Source organism: Sabethes cyaneus, chromosome 2 (genome assembly GCF_943734655.1).
Source record: "Sabethes cyaneus chromosome 2, idSabCyanKW18_F2, whole genome shotgun sequence".
In the NCBI taxonomy this organism is placed as follows: domain Eukaryota; kingdom Metazoa; phylum Arthropoda; class Insecta; order Diptera; family Culicidae; genus Sabethes; species Sabethes cyaneus.
Genome location: NC_071354.1, coordinates 202,256,687 through 202,275,604, shown reverse-complemented (window position 1 = coordinate 202,275,604; position 18,918 = coordinate 202,256,687). Strand labels below are relative to the sequence as shown.

General features: G+C 42.0%; 1 protein-coding gene across 1 annotated transcript in view; it reads left to right on the top strand.

Moving 5' to 3' along the window:
* Positions 1 to 843: 843 nt before the first annotated feature.
* The window catches only part of LOC128734095 (uncharacterized), a 58,943-nt gene continuing 40,868 nt past the window's right edge, over positions 844 to 18,918 (top strand). The window contains exon 1 of the mRNA XM_053828109.1: positions 844 to 1,738. Within this exon, the coding sequence (XP_053684084.1) occupies positions 1,206 to 1,738 (533 nt within the window). The 5' untranslated portion in view covers positions 844 to 1,205. The remainder of the gene's footprint in view (positions 1,739 to 18,918) is intronic.

Sequence of the window (18,918 nt, the reverse complement as noted above, 5' to 3'; positions counted from 1 at the left end):
AGTTCAATGTTTAGCATTTTTGGCTCGAGCAGCACGTTCCTCATAATCAAAGTTCACTAAGTTCAATGTTAGTATTTTATGAGCAGCAAGGTTTGGAGCATAGGTATAACATTGTTATGATATATTCCATTTTTGTGCAAAACAAACAAAAATCCTTCTTAAAATAGTATGGTAACTCTCAACCTATCAACAACACTATTCTACGTAGTGTGTATATAAATCACAGTAGTGTATATAAATCACAGAAAAGGAAGCAAAGATGAATCCAATACTTGAAAAATCAGGGCAGCTTAATCAGACCATAAATTATACATCTTCCCAGTTCGTTTCGTACACAGGTCACACATTTCGGATCCACCACACGATGCTCCTCGCAATGTAATCCAGTTGTACGAGCAGCATGTAGCATTAGATGGCAAAAGCGGACATCGGAAACAAATCTCCGTCTCCCGAACGGAGCAGCAGCATCACTGAATGCAGCAGCATCGTGCGTCGCGGAGAGTAACCGTGAAGCTGACTGACTGACTGCGGAGATTCCTCCGTAACATAGTGCAGAACTTGCACCACATGGCCATAGGAGCGACCGCGCTCCGTAAAAAGGGACCAACAACAAAGCAACATGAAGGCTAAACAAGTCTTCTCACTCGCTGCTGCTCGCAGCATTGGAAAACCGCGTCCAGTCCAGTTCGCATCTCACACCGCAGCTCAGCCGGGGCGGGACAACGCAACGTAAGAAGGAGAAGAAAAAGGCAAAGAAGTCAAATTGCACACAGTTCATTATTAAATTCTCAGATTACGTCCCAGCGCGGCTTTAGTAAGGTAGAGACTGTCGGTCTGACCGGATAACAACAGAAGTGTGTGGCAGTCGCGATCCGAAGGGTTTCGCCGGAGATCAACACGCGTTAGTGCGATCGCATCGATTCGATAGTTGAACATTGAAAAGAAGTGAAGAGTTGGTGGAAACAAAAACGAAGTCTTCCGTGTTTTAACTTCGGTGCAGGAGTAAATGTTGGGCTTTCGCACTCGAAGGCAGCAAAATTGCTAAGCCGAGTGTTTTTTTTCTCATTCGAATAGTTTGTACGTCAAAGCACATTGAAAGGCGATTGCAGCGAGTGTTCAGTTTTAATTATACGCTGTTTCAAATTCAAACGGCGATCTTGAAAGTCCAGGCCAGGGGCAGCTTTCATTAGTGTTGCTATTGCAAAATGGGCAAATTGCAGAATAAATCGTTGCTAACAGTGATTGTGGTGATTAGTACGATTGGCTGTCACGCGTTTCAGCAGTCTCCTGCTAGTGATTATAGTGAAAACCAGAGTCAGCATCCTGAAAAACGACTTGTGCACCGTCATCATGGTCACCAACATCAGCATCGGCTGAACACGATATCCTTAGGCACTAGAAACTCCTCTCGATATTCGCTAATTGGACCCTTTGGCGCGGGAAACCATTATCAGCCACAACCAACAGACAGTTATCACCAGCATCATCACCATCACCGTCAGCCTGCTGCTGGCAGCACTGTTTCGCATCATCAGCATGCTGGATTTCCCAGTATATCGGAAGCTAATCAGGAAAATCGTCGATACCACAATCCGGGATTACGGTGGAATACCGTCCCAACGGAGCGTGCCACCACTACTGCGAGGGTGCCATCGAACCGGCCTGGAAACAATGCCGGTGGACGAAGTGTAAGGCGAATGCTGAAAAACAACAACCATCACCATAGGAACATTACCGGGTAATGAAGTAATTATAATCAAGCTTCGGCTGGTAAATATTGACCGATTATCTACAGGAAATAAGAAAGAGCTATTTGCAATGATTTGATTTTTTGGTATAAAGTTGACAATGATGTGATCTAGCTGTGAAACTGTTCTTGTCAAATGACACCAAATGAATCAACAAGTAGGTTTTGCAGGAAATGATAAAATGATAAAAAATCTCCAAGTTGGTTTAACAATCCAGTCGTAGTCGTCAATAGGATCGTAGCACTAGCCTCGCAATTGTACTATACTCTAACAACTGGTTGCGAATAAAAACAGAAGGTTAAGTTATGAAAACGAAATGTGGTGCCTGGAGATTGCCTTTTTTTGATAAAAAATTATCAATTTTTATTATGGAGTAATTCAAAAGTGCATGAAATTGACCGTAACAATTTTAATCATTTAACTTAAACTTAAAATCATTTTTGCCGTACCGTGAACGTACCATATTCTGCGCAGTTAAGACAGTTTTATGATTCTTTCGCTATTCTAAGTATTCTAGATTTAAATTAACAACGTGGATAGCCTCAACGTGTAGTACTACGATCTATAATATCTGGTAAAAAATATGGGAATTATAAGTCGACCAACAATTGAGTATATTTTTCGTTTTGTAAACTTATCCACGGTGCCTAATTCTGCGCACTTTCTTGCCCATGTTCCTAATTTTGCGCATGTTTGCTCCTAATTCTGCGCACCCAAAAAGTGAAAATAAATACTCCTGCCATGCTGTTTATGTCTTTATCCGCTGGAAGCACCTAAAAAAATCCGGCATTAGCCATTACCATAATTAAATCCATGATCCGGCCTTCTTGTGCTGTCCGGGTGGCAAAGGAATATTGTTGTCATTTTGATTGCCTCACTGTAAATATTTCATTCTCGATAACGTGAAGGGCGAATTGATTCGGGTTTTCTGCATACTGAACATTACACTGAAAACTAATACTAAAGATTGTGTTATCATGTAGAAACCACCTCCCCATTCTCTGACAGCCCCATGAGGTTGGACATTAAAAAATAGAAAACATGGTTTCATGAATTGGCGCTCGTAGGTTCGGACCCCGAGAGACAGCACAGGATACCAATCAATGCAAGTTAAAGATTCTACTTGAATTTTCTTGCCTCTATACCTCAGTCATTTGGGTGAGGTTGCGCATTCTTTCGCGATTTCTTCGTAACATACATTACTGCGCAGAATTTGGAACATGAATAAAAAATCTGTGCCTAAATCTGCGCATTATTGCATCGCATTTTTCCAAGGAAAGCAATGCATGCAATCACTCTTTTTGTCTAAAACATGACTAAAACTAATTATTCTTTCTAATTATGCTGGGTAATTTGATCATGCAAAGAATTTAGATCATAAATTTGTTAATTTTCTAGAAGGACAATCTTAGCATTGGTGCTAACGACGATGTTTTCTGTCATATAAAATACTTTCAATTTCACGTTAAATTATTTCGCTCTCAAATATTTTGGCCCGTTTGTAAATAATGGCGTAATATTCAACAGACATTTATAAAAAAATAACGCAATGATCATAGTTATGCACAATGTTAAAAAATACCTTTATAAAGAAAAATGCGCAGAATTAGGAGCGGTCACGGTATATAGGCTTAAATTCGCAAAATTTTCAAATGGCGAAGATATTGTTTGCACGCATTGTTTACGTTTACATACAATACCCAGGCGAAGAGAAACTTCTTGGGGTTGATTCAATGCTTCCCAAGGTTTGGGTTGATTCAATGCATTTTGATACTTAGGTGTGATTCAAAGGTACAGTTCAAAAAAATATTTCACTGGAAACTATAATAATTGTACTTCATACGAGGAATAAATAAGTTTTTGTGAAGAGCGAACATTGGAAAAATTGGAAAAATTATTTTTCACAGTTTGCAAATAATTTTTCCCAGTTCTACAAATGTTCATTCTTCACAAAAACGCATTTACTCCCTTATATGAAGTACACAATAACTTGACCTGATATCCAAACCAAACTTTCGCTTGAACTTCTCGTCGTATATAGCTCGACGCTTCTCTTTAAATTGGCTCCGTTTAACGTGGAACTTCGTCTTACGGCTGGGTTTGGCTAGGCTAGGAGTTCAATTTAAAAAAATCTTTCTCGAAAAGTGGTCAGGTTTTGAACGCTGATAACATAGTGGTTTTCGGTGTTCAATATTTATGCACCATCGATCGGAAAATCTTCTACGCCTTGACTCAAATGGAGAAAAATATTAATTCTTGAGGACGCATTATTGAAAAATTGAAAATAATGAAGTATTGTCAAACTAGAAATTCTCGCGTCGTGATTGGTTAGAAAAGACGTTATCAAAATTTCAACGTGTTTTTAGAGAATAAGTGACAAAATCTCCCCGTCCAACAGGTTGAAGATTCTTTACGACGATTAGGCCTAGACCGATTTGACGTCTCTGCTTGAGCTTTCTTGTCCCAACAGATCTAAAATTCTTTACGACGATTAATCCTAGGCCAATTTGAAATCTGTGTTGGGGAAGTGCGGCAGGGATGTGCTACTGGTATAAAGAAAACAACCTTTGATTTCTGTAAGATAACGTAAGATAGTTGTTTTGTTCTTGATTTTGTTGAATTGTTTCCAAATGCACATTGTCACCAGGGCAACTATGAGGGTTTTTTGGTTTAGTTTAAATAGCTTTATGCATTAAGACTCAAAGCGGCGTGATTGAAATCTACAAATTGCTATGATGCATGCTATGATCTTTTTCAGCAATGATTCGAAAAATATCAACTGGAGTCTGCTTATTGGGCTGTAAACAGCGAGTTTGGAAGGCATATTATACTGAGTAAATTTAATATTTTTATTCGAAATCAATAAAAAGGTCTCTAGTAGTAATTTTAAAGGGAGGGACGCGTATACGTGTAGGATAATGTCGCTAGCGTCGGGCCATCACGATTTTACAGTTTTAGAAACTCGTGCAATCTATACACAAGCATTGAAAATCTTCTTACAATGACTGGTAACTTTTCACAATGTTGTGAGTGTTGATTCCACTACGTCCAGGGATGAGTTGAGTTGTCAATCTCTTCCACCAGGAACAGACCGCAAAAGTGTCAAATGACAGACGTTCGGACTATACAGAAATTGAAATTACGGCCACAAACCTTTTTTGACGTAGGACTACGTCTTACGGCAAGTTTTGAGATAGGGTGTCATTCCAAAAAATCGAAAAATGCGAGCGTCACGAAAAATGAAAGGTTTTGAGCGCTAATAGCTCAGCGGTTTTCCAATCGATTTTCAATATTCTTACACCAATCGATTGGAAAATCTTCTAAGAATTGACCCAAATAAAGAAAAGTGTGGATTCTTGATGTTGAACTATTGAAAAATTGAAAGTAATGAACCTATGTTTTACCAGAATTCTCGCTTCGTGATTGGTTATTGGAAATGACTTCATCAAAGTAGAAACGCGTTTTCACGCTTCGGCTTATAATTCAGTCAATTTTCAATAGATTTCCAAAATATTTACACCAATTGATCGGGAAATCGATTGAAAATATTGAAAATATAGAAAACTATTGATTTTGTTTTTGAAAATGAATTTGAAAAATTGTTGTTTTTGAATTGATTTTGAAAATTTGAATTATTTTCATATTTTTGCCTTCCCTCGTCAGTGCTTCCCTAGCACGGATGACAGAAATATATACGATATAAGCTATGGGTTAAGCTTCCTTATGATTGTATTTAATTTACGCCCTATAGAATCCGATCGAAAATTGTTGAGCTTCAGCTGTTGCTGCTTCCCACGGATAAGGCAACGAAGACATGCAAATTCACCAAGCGAGGTGTTGGAGCTGGAGCACTCAATGATCGCTGCCGTGATGGAATATCTGGAATATCTGGAGTTCTGGAATTGGGAGAACAAATGCTGCTCGCGACAACGAAACGATCAGAATTATCGTCACTTGCAGCTGGCCATCCGCAACAACGAAGAGTTGAACAAATTGCTGTCCCGTGTCACCGCTGCTATGAGAAGTGTCTTTTCGAACATTCAAACTGTTTTGTTGCTGCCCAAGAAGACGGAAAAGAAGGCTTAAATTTCCAGAATATCACGTTGAAAAACCGTTCTTTTAAGAACGAAACATTTGTTCATGAAGATTTGAGGAATTTTCACTCACAGATTTAAATTCTACTTAACTTAGATTGATCTGATTATTCCCCAGGTAACCAATAAGCATTAAAATAAGCAGTAAATTAGTCGTTTATTAGCATCCCTGGCGTTTTATACTGCAGGTTGTTGTTTATCAGCTTTTTGGCTGCATAACTGTTGTAAATTGGCATCCACAATTCTATTTAAATTCTTCTTGTTGGTAACTAGCAGCAAATAAGCATTTTCAGCACTATAAGAGGTCTAGCAGTAAAGTAGCCGCATATTTTGCCAAAATAGCATTTAAGTAGCATTTAAGGCAACTTATTGCCCTTACAGCGGCCTTATTGGCTTGCTTTTAAATTGCACTGGAAATGCTTATTGGTTACCTGGGTCGCTTCTTTGCAATAATTTTCACCGATCACCTCGCGCTGCTGTTCGCTTGTTGCTGCTGGACGCTGGTTGCAGCCAACAAATATACTAGCTCCAAGTAAATGTGTTCGGTCAAGCGTCAAAATAAATGAAATTGGATTTAATCAAATGAAAGAGTTTTAGTAACATCTTTTGCATCTTAGCAACACAAATTTATCCATACAGTAATAATACGTTACGTAATTTTTTTTTGGCAGCAAAAGGCGAACGGTTCACTGGTAGCTTTGCTCTTTTGTTCAGACTGAAATTGAAATGCTCTATTTTTAATTTCACGTAGATGATAGAATGAAGAACCAAGAAAAATGGGCGTTGCTTGTCGCTTGCTCTGGTACATAACACGTGGTAAGCCGGTAAACAGCATTATTCAAACGCTAGCTAAGCTAGTGCCAACATCGTTTGCCAGGGCAAACGAGAGTCACGTTCGACTCGTGCACGTGTTCATTGGCGGCTGACCGTGTGACCGTGTGTTGGAGCTGAAGTTCCATTTCGCTGCCGTGATGGAATATCTGGCGACAGGAGTTCTGGAATTGGAACGACATATGCTGCTCGCGACAACAAAACGACCAGAAGCATGAAGCATCCCACGTCACTTGCAGCTGGCCACTTGGAGTGGTATTTCATCGTGATTCAGGACCATACACGAACGGTTTCGTTGATCTCATAGCTGCTGAGGCTTTCCGGTTGGTCCGTTGCAACAAGCCGTGCCTGGTTAGCGGTTATCGGTACTCCAATTTACCGAACAGAGAATTACGTTAAATGCGTTAGTGCAAGTTTCTTGCAAGCAGGAGTTATGATTATCAAACAATCGGTTCTTTTAAGGGCCACACAACGATTGAAGAGTTTATTATATTTTCTTGCCCAGTTAATACCATAATTAACACAGTCAACGAGGGAAAAGTTGAATTTTTCGCCATTGCGGACGACCAACCAATGACGGTAATAAGTTTTCTGGTCACAGGTGACATTTTCTGCGACTTCCAATACGTCTGCAGGTTGTAAATGCTTTATCCGTGTCCTTTTGTAAGCCGCAGCAGAAAAGTTGCGCAAAATTTTCAACTAACTTGGTTTCGTTTTAATAAAATAGATTCAATCAATTCATGGATATAACTCCAAAATCGGTTGAGGATTGAATGTATACAATGTTTCTACTTTGATGACCGTTACGGATGTAGCTTGTATACATGAAGAATCGTATTATTATATACACTCAAAATATTCTGCACATAACTAATAGTAAATTTCCATATGAAATCTCATATGATTATCATGAGCTGCATATAAATACAATCCTCCCAAAAATACACATAAAAATTATACGCGTATGAATAGTATGTGCAATTATACACATAAAAAATATACGCATATGAATAGTATGTGCTAATTTTTCGCTTGCACATAAATGATAACTGTTTGGCACATAAAGATCATTTACTGGGCACATTGCAAAAATCTATATGTAGGACACATAGAAACTATACGAAAAGTTTTCTCAGTTTTCTCAGCAGGATGGATACATCCTACTATCGCTACAAAGAGACTTACGTGGTCCTACGTCACCTATGCGGTCGTGTCTTGTGCACAACCCCTCTGATTTTTTTCGAGTACGGAAATTTGCTCAGCGCCTTAGAGGATACGATACTATCAGATATTGGGGCGAACCAACCAACCCATCAAATAGTTAATAAATAAATACTATCAGGCACCTGAGAAGACAACTCAGGGAGTGGGGTATGGTATCCCGACCCCCCTAATGGGGCGTGAGGATCCAGACCCACTAAAACCCTACTCGAGTCTCCAGCTTCAATCCCCCCTGGTACCAACTTATCGGTATTACTTCAGGGAGGGGCTATTGTGCTTAACGCACACTCTTAGATAACTGCAGGACTATGGCAGTTAGGCTATTTAGTCTCCGTTGATCGACTCTCCAGCGGTTCTGTAGCTCAAGTACAGTCACTGCCGCATTGACCGCTCCCCAGACGTCCGAGCTAGAACACAGTCTTTGGACTAAGTTATCCGGAGTAGTGTCCTGTCCGTTCACAGACCATGCCCGCTGCCATGTGATCGAGGCCGATCTTGTGGTACTCCGTATGCCTCTAGTTCCACGTTGGTTGAAGCACTCTACGTCCTCACTGATGATCATGCCAATAGGCATCATACACGCTAAGACGCAGATTGCGTCATATGAAACTGTTCGATACGCACTCGCCACACTCAAGCACATGAGACAATAGGCACTTTCCAGCTTACCTAGGTAGCTTTTGGTTCCTAACGCCGATGACCACATCGGTCCGCCATACCTAAGTATGGACTGGACCACGTTGGCTAAAAGCCTTCGCTTGCCATATACCGCAGAGCTATTAAACATCATACGAGACAATGCCGAAATAGCTGTGGAAGCCTTCTTGCAGACATAGTCGACGTGGCTCCCGAACTTGAGCTTGTCGTCGACCATGACTCCCAGGAGTTTTAAGGACCGCGTTGACGAAATAGTGCAATCTTCGACGCTGATATTTGCTTGCTGCACCGACTTGCGATTGTTCACCACGATAACCTCCGTTTTATGATGGGCTAGCTCAAGTTTCCTGGAGCGCATCCAGTCTTCGACAATGCCCTTAGAGTGGGCAGCCGTCAACTCAACCTCTCTGATAGATTCACCGTAGACTTCCAAGGTGATGTCGTCCGCAAAGCCGACAATCACAACCCCTACCGGGAACTTTCGCTTCAACACCTCATCATACATGACGTTCCACAACGCTGGGTCCAGTATGGAACCTTGCGGAACCCCTGCGGTGATTGGAACGCATTTCTGACCCTCCTCCGTGTTGTAGCATACCACACGATTCTGGAAATAATTTTCCAGAATTCTGTACAGCGACACCGGCACTTGGACGTTCCGAAGCGAATTGGCTATGGAGTACCAACTAGCGCAGTGGTGCCCAGGCATAAGCGTGGTGCGGGCCAAATCAGGTCGCCCCATGAGTCTGCGGGCCGCAATGACCTCTGGCCATTCTTTCGCATACCAAAATGTAAAATAGGCAGCAGCAAATCAGCAATCACAAGATTTAAACCGCAGAGCAATCAGATCTACAATATGCACGAAGTACTACGACTGAACTGAGTGACCCCGGTATTATCAAAAAAATTATTCATAAGTCTGCCATCCCTCAAATTAGCTCGCGGGCCGCACGAATTATTACGAAGGGCCGCATGCGGCCCGCGGGCCGCGCTTTGGCCATCACTGAACTAGCGCTATTAAATGCATTTCTCACGTCGAGCGTAACAATTGCGAATGTCCTCTTGCGTTGGATTGTCACCTCGGCTGTTTTAGTGACAGATAAGATGGCATCCACCGTAGATTTGCCTTTTCGGAAGTCGAATTGGTTTGTACCCTCCGTGTACTGTACGAATCTGTTAAGGATAACCCTCTCTAGCACCTTGCCGGCAGTACCGAGTAGACATATTGGCCTATATGACGAGGGGATACCGGGAAGTTTTCCCGGCTTCGGCAATAGGACCAGGTACTGTTGCTTCCATCTATTCGGAAAGTGGCCATCTTCCAGGCATCTACTCATTACTGCTCCGAATAATTCGGGAGCCTCTAAAATAACTGCTTAAATGGCCAAATTCAGGATTACGTCTGGTCCTGGTGCCTCGCTCACCTTTAGGGATCTAGCGATCGCAATGAGTTCCTCGTTCGTACCGTCGCTTCCTCCCCGACCTCTAAACCGCCGTCGCTCACGTTATTTTGGATGTTCCGCTGAGAGGACGACCATTTTACGCTGTGGACTGAGATACTGGAACGTCCGCCGGGAGACGACTCAGCGGCCTGAGGCCAGGGCCTTGGCTCGTGGCGTGGAAAGAGGCCCTCGATGATCCGCTCCAGCATCTCTGGCGATCGCTCTGCGGGCGCCATCACGCCCTTGGTCTTTGCCATTACGACCCTGTAGGCATCACCCCACGGGTTCGCATTGTTACTAGCACATAACCTTTCAAAAGAGGCTCGTTTACTAGCTTTTATCCCACTCTTAAGCACTGCGCGTGCAGCAATAAGTGCTACTCGACATTCAGCTCTGCCTTCATCTGAACGAGCTTTTTGCATAATTCTCCTCGCACAAAAGCACGCTCCGCGGAGTTCCCCAATTTCAGCTGTCCACCAGTAAGACGGTGAACTCCCATACCTAGGTCGCCTTTTCCTAGGCATGGTAGCGTCACACGCCCGCGACAGTACCTCAACCAAATGATCAGCGTTCGGATCGGACATACCGCGATCACCGCACTCTCTTCGGCTCGCTTCCACAAATACTTCGGGATCGAAGTATGATGTCTTCCACCCACGGGTGGTTGGGGTGTCGGCTCTACCCGCCGCCTGCGGCCTCATTATCTGACCGACACCATAGCGGACCGCCTGATGGCCACTGTGAGTGTAGCCATTTTCTACCCTTTAGTCTCCTATCAGTTCTTCTTCAGCAGCATAGAGCCGGGGTGGCTCGTGCTGTTTCAAGCACTCGTCTCCATTCAACTCGGTCTTGGGCCACTCGTCGCCAATTTCCTAGTCGTCTCAGAAGTCGCAAATCGCTTTCGACCTGGTCGAGCCATCGTGCACGTTGGGCCCCCCTGTTCCTGAAGAAGAAGAAGAAGAAGAAGAAGAAGAAGTCTCCTATCAGACCAGTACTGCCGAAAGTTACGTCGATGATAGACTCCGCACCCACCGTTCCTACTGAAGGTACTTCTGGTGCCGACGTTGGCCAGATCTACGTTAAGCTTTGCCACAGCCTCAAGCAGAATCCGACCCCTATGGTTCGTGCGACGACTTGCCCACTCTAGCGCCCAAGCGTTAAAGTCGCCCGCCACAACCACCGGCCTTAGTGGTTACGGCTTAACACATGCCTGTTAGTGTAGAAATGGAGGAAGAGACCATGAGGTTGGCACGTTACCGGAAACGCATCCACGCCAAGAGAGGATTTGAAATGGCGCAATTGGTTGACAAATTCATCGACTGTATAGGCATCTCGTCAGGAAGTTGCGACCGATGAGAAGAATCTGAACGTCGGAGAAGGAGACTGTTTTGGTTTTGAAATATCTCCACGATATCCACGGATCCAATCTTCGGGTGCCGTCGATCAACCAAACGTGAAGTGCTTGGAGCGCTTATTCGACCCACTGGGATTCATTTCGCATTTCCTAATGCACTGAAAGGTACTGCTGCAGGAAATCTAGAGAACATTGGTTGAATTGATTACGCCAATCGATGCGTCACAGTTCCTGAAGTGTCTGACGTGATTGAAGGCTCTGCCGAAAGTGACCAAGAAGCTTCAACACCTGACATTACAGGCTCTCTACGTTCCTAGTAACGTCCAAATGCACATTTGTTAACGCAAATGGCTTTACGGCGATCCTGTATCTCTGTTTCGAAGAAGGGTACCTGGTAGAAACCGCGCTTAGCACGGAAACGAGAGCTGCTCCGTTAAAATTCCTCTCCATTCCACGTTCAGAGCTACAAGCCAGCATCTTAGGAGTTCGCTTAGCAAACAGCGTTGCCCAATCGCTATCTACGGAAATATCAGAGCGCTACTTTTGAACCGACTTCAGAGATGTTTTATACTCTGCTCATCGCAGGTACAGTTCATTCGTGGCATTCCGAGCCGAAACCTTTCTTCCAGCCTTCGAATTCGCTGACGAAATTGCCATTCTCTACGGTAATCACCTGAGTGGAACTGAGGTGAATTCCTTCCCTAAGAGCAGTTCTGTCGACCAACTTCTATCCTTTTCTGAATGAAAATGACCAGTTGAGAGTCCATGGCCGGACCGATACTTGCCCATCGGTCGATTATGATACAGTTTATCCTATCACCCTTCCGCGCAGTCACCACATCACTCGTCTGATAGAGCTGTACTATCACCGCAAGCACCACCACCAGAAGCATAATACAGTCTTCAACGAGGTTCGATAGCAGTACAGGATTTTTCGCCTCAAGTCCGTCTACAATACGACCCGGAAAAAATGCTGTCAGAAAGGTATGAACGAAACGGTAACCTCACCTCCGTTAGCTATGAGTCACTTACCACCAGCACGTCTGGTCGCCTTTTCTCATCCGTTTACAGATATGGGAGTGGATTATTTCGGTCCGATCTTGATTTCAGTCAACCGTAAAGCAGAAAAACGCTGGGTACTGATAGTTAACTCTCTGACCTTCCGTGCCAGACACTTGCAAATTGCACACACACTCAGTACCGATTCCTGCATTCTGGCTTTGCGCAATGTCATAGGTAGAAGGGGTACATCGGCAGTCATCTATACTGACCAAGGGAACAATTTTCGTGGTGCTAGTAAGGAGCTGAAGGCTGCTCTTGAAAGTCTGGATCGGCAACGGCTGATGACAGAATTCAGAGTGAGTATTAGACACTAGCTGGAGTTTCAATTCACTAGCTTCCCGCATATGGGCGGAGCGTGGGAACGTCTTATACACACAGTTAAAAAAATCTCAGTAAGCTACTGTCGAATTGCCCGATCTCCTACGAAATCCTGTAACACACGCTGACAGAAGTGGAGAGCATTATTAATTATCAACCACTGATCAGTATACCGTTGGAAGACGACAAGTCACTCGTGCTCAACCCAAACGATTTCTTGCTAGGCTCTTCTAATGGATTTAAGCCCTGGGCACATCTCAACGACAATACTAAAGCAAAGCCATGGGTATAAACGTCCTTCAGAACTTGATCTTCTTTATCGACAGACTTCGCAGCCGGTCATTAGAGTACAGGAAACCTACAGGGCTAGTGTAAAGATCTTATTGACTCAATAGCGGCACCTCCCGGTTGAGATTCGAACCTACGTCGACTGGCTTGTTAGTCCAGCATCGTACCCCGGAGCTAACTGGGCGGGCGACAATTCTACAATGTGAAAATAACGCTCCAAAAACTTCAGTAAACGCTACATTGTTTCAAAACTGTTGGCGGCTCTCCCAAATTTTGGCTAACCAATTTTGGAGTCCAATGTCTCCGCGACTATCTACCATCGATCACTCTCCGAACCAAATGGCTGGAACCAGTGAGACCCATTAAGACAGGGATCATCGCCATAATTGTTGATCCGAACTTCTCCCGAAATTGCTGGCCGAAAGGACGTGTAATAGCCCCGAAGTCATGAGTTGACGGTCAAGTCAGGTGGGCAACAATTCAGACCACCAGCTGCATTTACGAGCCTGTGTAGTCCAGGCTACCTTTAGGCTGAGCGACCTAAATTTTAAGCGCAGATGCACAATATTCGCTGGAGAACGTCAGTCACGTGAATTGTGATGAAATAAAGCAACAATAATACCTGTTCTTGGGAAGTACACCAGAGCGCAAAACCACCCCTTTACTTCAACTGATTTTATCGTTTGAACATTGAACCTAGTAAAATTTGATGTCCTGAAAGTGAAACGTCATAGAAAAGTGAACGGTCAGCTTTTCCTGTTGCATCCATATACTACAAGAATTTGTTCGAAACTGTTGCCTTGCACGGAAACAGAGCTGAAGGGATATTTGTTCATATGACTCAAAGCGAGCGCGTATTCGTAATTCTACGTGAACCCCTCGTTCGTTCCCCTAGGCACAGAACTTCATACTTTTTTTCAACGCCTTCAAAAAACGTGCTCCGTAGAATCATTCCTCTCCTTTCACAGCAATTGTTATATAATTTGTATTTAATTCTTTCATCTTAACCATCCCATTAATATAAAAAAACAACTGTGCAATACATACGAGTGCGACCATAAACAAAAATAATCCACCTGATGAGACATGAGATCCAAACAAACGAAAGGCTGCGGCTGCCGGCCAAAATTGTTTTGGCATATTCATCAGAATTAATGAGGTTCGTTAGCAGTCATGAGATGTTTGAAGTTATCGAATCGAAACTGAATTCATTATAACTTTCTTCTTCGGTTTGCTACAGATCAAAGCTGTTTTAGAAAACCGAAATGCAAACATCATACATAACACGTGTTGTTTGTTGTTTTTAACGCATCATAACTTTCGGTAAGCTTTTATTGAACTATAATTATTACTTCCTTACTAGGGTACGAGTTGATAGTATCATACACCAACTTTAGATTCTAATCATGCTTCTCGTGACAACTTAAGTTACCGATCGCTCAGCTTCCCTAAGTTTCATCGCCTGGACACCTGGTTGTCATTAGCAAAATATATTTAAAGTCTGCGGCGGCGGCGGCGGCAAATGAGGAAGGCAGACCGGTTGAACCTAGAGTGTTGCTAGTATGATACTTCTCGATTTCTATATTCACCCATAATGGGCAACGTGTGAAGTGAAGTGGCGCGTGATTCACCATCATCACCGGCCTATCGAAACATACGACGATCGCGCAGCACGTTTCGGCTAGCCAGCCAGCCAGCCAGCCGGCATGGCTTCAATCTCGTTCACGCTGCCGCCGCCGACTTGGCAGGCGACGTTCAGAGATCTGCGACGCATCAACCATAACCCTGAATAGGGATGTTATTAATGTCTGATTGTCTAAAAGATATGACAGAAACTTACCTATCCATGTAAAACATCAAGTTAATAAAGATAGCTAAATATTGAATTTAAACTTTTAACAATGTGTGATTGATACAGGGAACTAAATTACAACAAAATTACCAAAAGTAGAGTATTTGATAGGATGAATCGCATAATCCAATATGCAGAGTGCATTATTTGTTAAACTACAATGTGAGAGTAAAAAGTTCAACAAACTTTGATAAGCATCTGCGGTTCCCGGTTCAGTAAAGCCTCTGCAACTGCACCTTACCCAGGTTGCGGCAAAGATAACGGAAGATTAAGTTGCAAATATAATGCTCTTCAGTTTCCTACTCAGTTGAGACGCGTGATAACAATTGTCTCCGCGATGATGCAAACAGGTCAGTTTACACTGGGTTAAGTATACTGGGTATAAAGTAGTCACATAGTAAACAAATCTGCATGTGATGCGGACGAACCATGCTCAACGGAATGACCTTTATGGGCATCCCTAGTCGGCGTCGATTGAGCATAGAATATTTTACTTTCAGCGGAAGCGTAACAACATACATCTGATCCCTGATGTTCTCACCCGATGTAAGCTGCTAACTAATTTAAGTTGTTTGCGCGCCAAAACGAAGTCAACGAATGCCTCACGGTTGATTAAAAATAACATATTTCATTTAGGTATAATTAGTGACTTTGAAAGAGTACCTTTTATGAGCAACCAAACTGCTTATACATATTTTTTTGTCTTCCTGTAAACAGTTTTTTACTGTTGTACTAGCACGCGGAGGATTTGATTCCCGTCCAATCGAAGGTTTAGTTCAGGTTTCTTCAAACAAAAGAGTGTTGAGGAAGTTGAGAACCAGATAATTTAAAATTTAATTCATTTTTTTTACTAAACTTAGTTGAAGTGATGTGATGGCACAAGAAGTGTGTAGAAACCTGTTATATGGTTAGATTTCAAGAGTGAATATAATGAGAAATTTTCAACGCCAAAATTATACGGAATTTCACATATTTTGCAGCTTGTAAATGTCAAAATTTCTAACAATACCATCAGAAAAACAAGATCGTATTCTTCACGCTACAATCGATTCTTGACATTTTCTGCTTCGCTTTGAAGCTACATATTTCAGATGCCATTACCGTCCAAGCACAGAACAGAAGTGGAAGTTAAAATCAAAACTCGTAACTCTAACCTTTTACAGATACTAGCGAACCTGGCGGTGGAAAGTGGCTTTTTACACGGAAAATTTACTACATTGTTTTCCAACTTTAGACTAGCTGACCTAAAGCAAAGTTGCCAGAACTATTCTATGGAATTCCTGTACGGAAATGACAAAAAGGTGTTAATAATTAATTTATGCTCACGCGACCAAACCAACAAAAACTCAATCATGCATGTATCAATTTAGTTATATAGAAGTGAAGAATTTTCTAGGAATCTCAATAACAGTGCATTGGTAACAATAATTTACATTCGTTTAACATAAAACTTCACTTTTCGGGCGAGAAACAGATGATGCCGCAACAAAAGTTAAGTTTGCTGCTGCGGAAACATCGTATTAATCGTTCTTTTACACGCACACTAACCGCACACTGGCATAAAAGTGATCCAGTGATCCAAATGTGTTGGCTTCACCTATTTTGTTCGAAAACGTCAAACTTGCCACCGTGTGATCAAAACTAGCATATGTGTTTTTTCATTTCTCAAACATGCTAATATAGTTGCCGCTAACCGCAGGTGATCAATAATAAAAATCAAAATCTATACCTACGCGACTTTTGATTTTACTCCTGTTTTATACGTTACACCAGTTACGCATATCGTTGGAAGTTTAGCATAGAGATTGTTGACAAGAATCTTACGCACACATCGCCGCGTATACGTATACGCGATTTGTTTGCATCTGGAGTTTTTTTGTTGCAAAGTGTTTCCCAATGCATACAAACCACCAATACAGTCGCACATCAACAATTCTTATATAAAATTTGTTTAAGATCACTAGCCGCATGTTGATTTTGATTCTCGTCTCGATGATACAATTTGAAAATTCAAAACACTTTTCTTTCTGGCATTCCTGCCAACTCGTCTAAATGCTCCAGTCTTGTCACTAGGGATTGGTGAGGCTGTCAAATTCTACATATTGTCCGTATAGCATTTATCAGTTTTGGTTTTGTTACCCACTTGCTGGTTAGAAGTATTAAACAGGAAGCAATTAAACACTGTATTGTTATTACAATTTTACTATTATTAGCTGTTGTCTCCGTTATGAAATTCAACTAGTCGAACCAATTGAATCTGTCAGTTCGCTCAGTCAAACCAAAACAAAAACAAAAGTTGGCAATTTTAATCCCCCTGTGTCTGGTCTAATCTGCCTGGACAGTGGGTAAAGTGATGAAATATGTAGTTATGAATTCTTTTTTTTACGATATTCCTAATTTAAAAAGTTTTTGTATAGTTGTCTTCTGTAAGTTATTTCAAATTATTGCTTCTTATACATTCAAATAATTTGCTCCCGTTGTACAATGCGTGTTGTTTGATTCCCCAATTGATTTGTATCGGTCCATCTACACGAAAGTATCATCAAATTTGAGCTTGCTCTTTTTCATTCATTTTCAATCCGAACTTCGTTTTCTTTGCCTCGTTTGAAAGGTATGACCCAAAACTGACACCCAAGGAAAATTTCGGAGTATTTTGTTGACTAATGGCCGCTTCAGCGTCGTTTCCGGAACATCAACCACCTGTCTCCGGGGACATTTTTGTATTTTGAGATAATTCATTTTGCGGCACATCAAATCACATCGGCTTGGCAAAATAAGACTAATGGAAACCCGTGTACTTGTACTTGTACCCGGTACGGGGCTAGTGCAACGATCCTACTGACTCTATAGCAGCACCTCCCAGCCGAGATTCGAATATACGACGACTGGCTTGTTAGGTTAGCATCTTACCCCGATGCTAACTGGGTGGATTATGATTCAGCACATATGGGGTTATTCGGGACAAAAATGTATAATACCTTAGAAGCTATGATACACGATATGCCTTCAACACATAAGATGGTTTTCATTCCAATGGTAATGGCTGCTTCTAAAACACATTATTAGTTTGATATATGTATTGTAGTTTTCAGAGCCATACGATTTTGTTTCAAACCGCCCCAATATAACCAGAATTACCCCGTTAACCGGTTCATTATAAGTTAAATAGCTTATATAGCCTAAAATTATCAATTGACCCCAAACCCGGTTACTGAAGTGGCTATTTGGTTCCAAAATGTCTCCATTGTGCTTCCATCAATGTCTTTTGATCAAAGCGATATGATTTGATGTGCCTCATGATGCATTATCTTAAAATCCAAAGAATTCCCCTGAACCAGGTACCGGATGTTCCGGATCCGATAGTGATGTGGTCATTTGCTTTCAAAATGTCTTTATTATACTTTCAATAGTCTCATTTTATCAAGATAATCTCCAGTTGCTGCGATCGGATACGCTTCAGAAGTCGCTGATGTGTCGTCGAATAATGTTACGCGCATATCCACATCCTTGACATCCATCCAGCACCCACTCAAATTCGTCTGATCTAGTTGAAAGAATCAGGACTTCCTGCTGACGTTTTGCATCAACATGCTTTGGAAGAACTTTTCTGACAGATTCTGTCATTTTGTGATTTTTTTTGCAATCATTTAATATTACTTTAGATACGAAATTTAATCCACCAGTGGCACAAACTCTATCAGTGAGATTTTGAGTGAGGGGCAGTATAGGTTATAGGAAAGAACCTTAAAACCAGCCGTGGAACTTCGGTATGAGTTTATGTTTATCGATTGATTTCAGCACGAATATCAAGAGGATACATTGCCATTGGTCTCTGGTCCCCGTAGCCCTTCAGAAGTTTGTGCGACTGCTATTTGCGGTTGCAAAAATCTTTTAGGCAGGACGGTACTCAAGGAGCTCTTCACTGGTGTACCGCATATTATGTAAAGCCTTAATGGAGAGATCATACTAGAGGAATAAATGAGTCCTGTTCACACAGATATGTTGAAAAAAGTTATCATTCTAAAAAATTTAAAAATTTAATTCCCCGAAT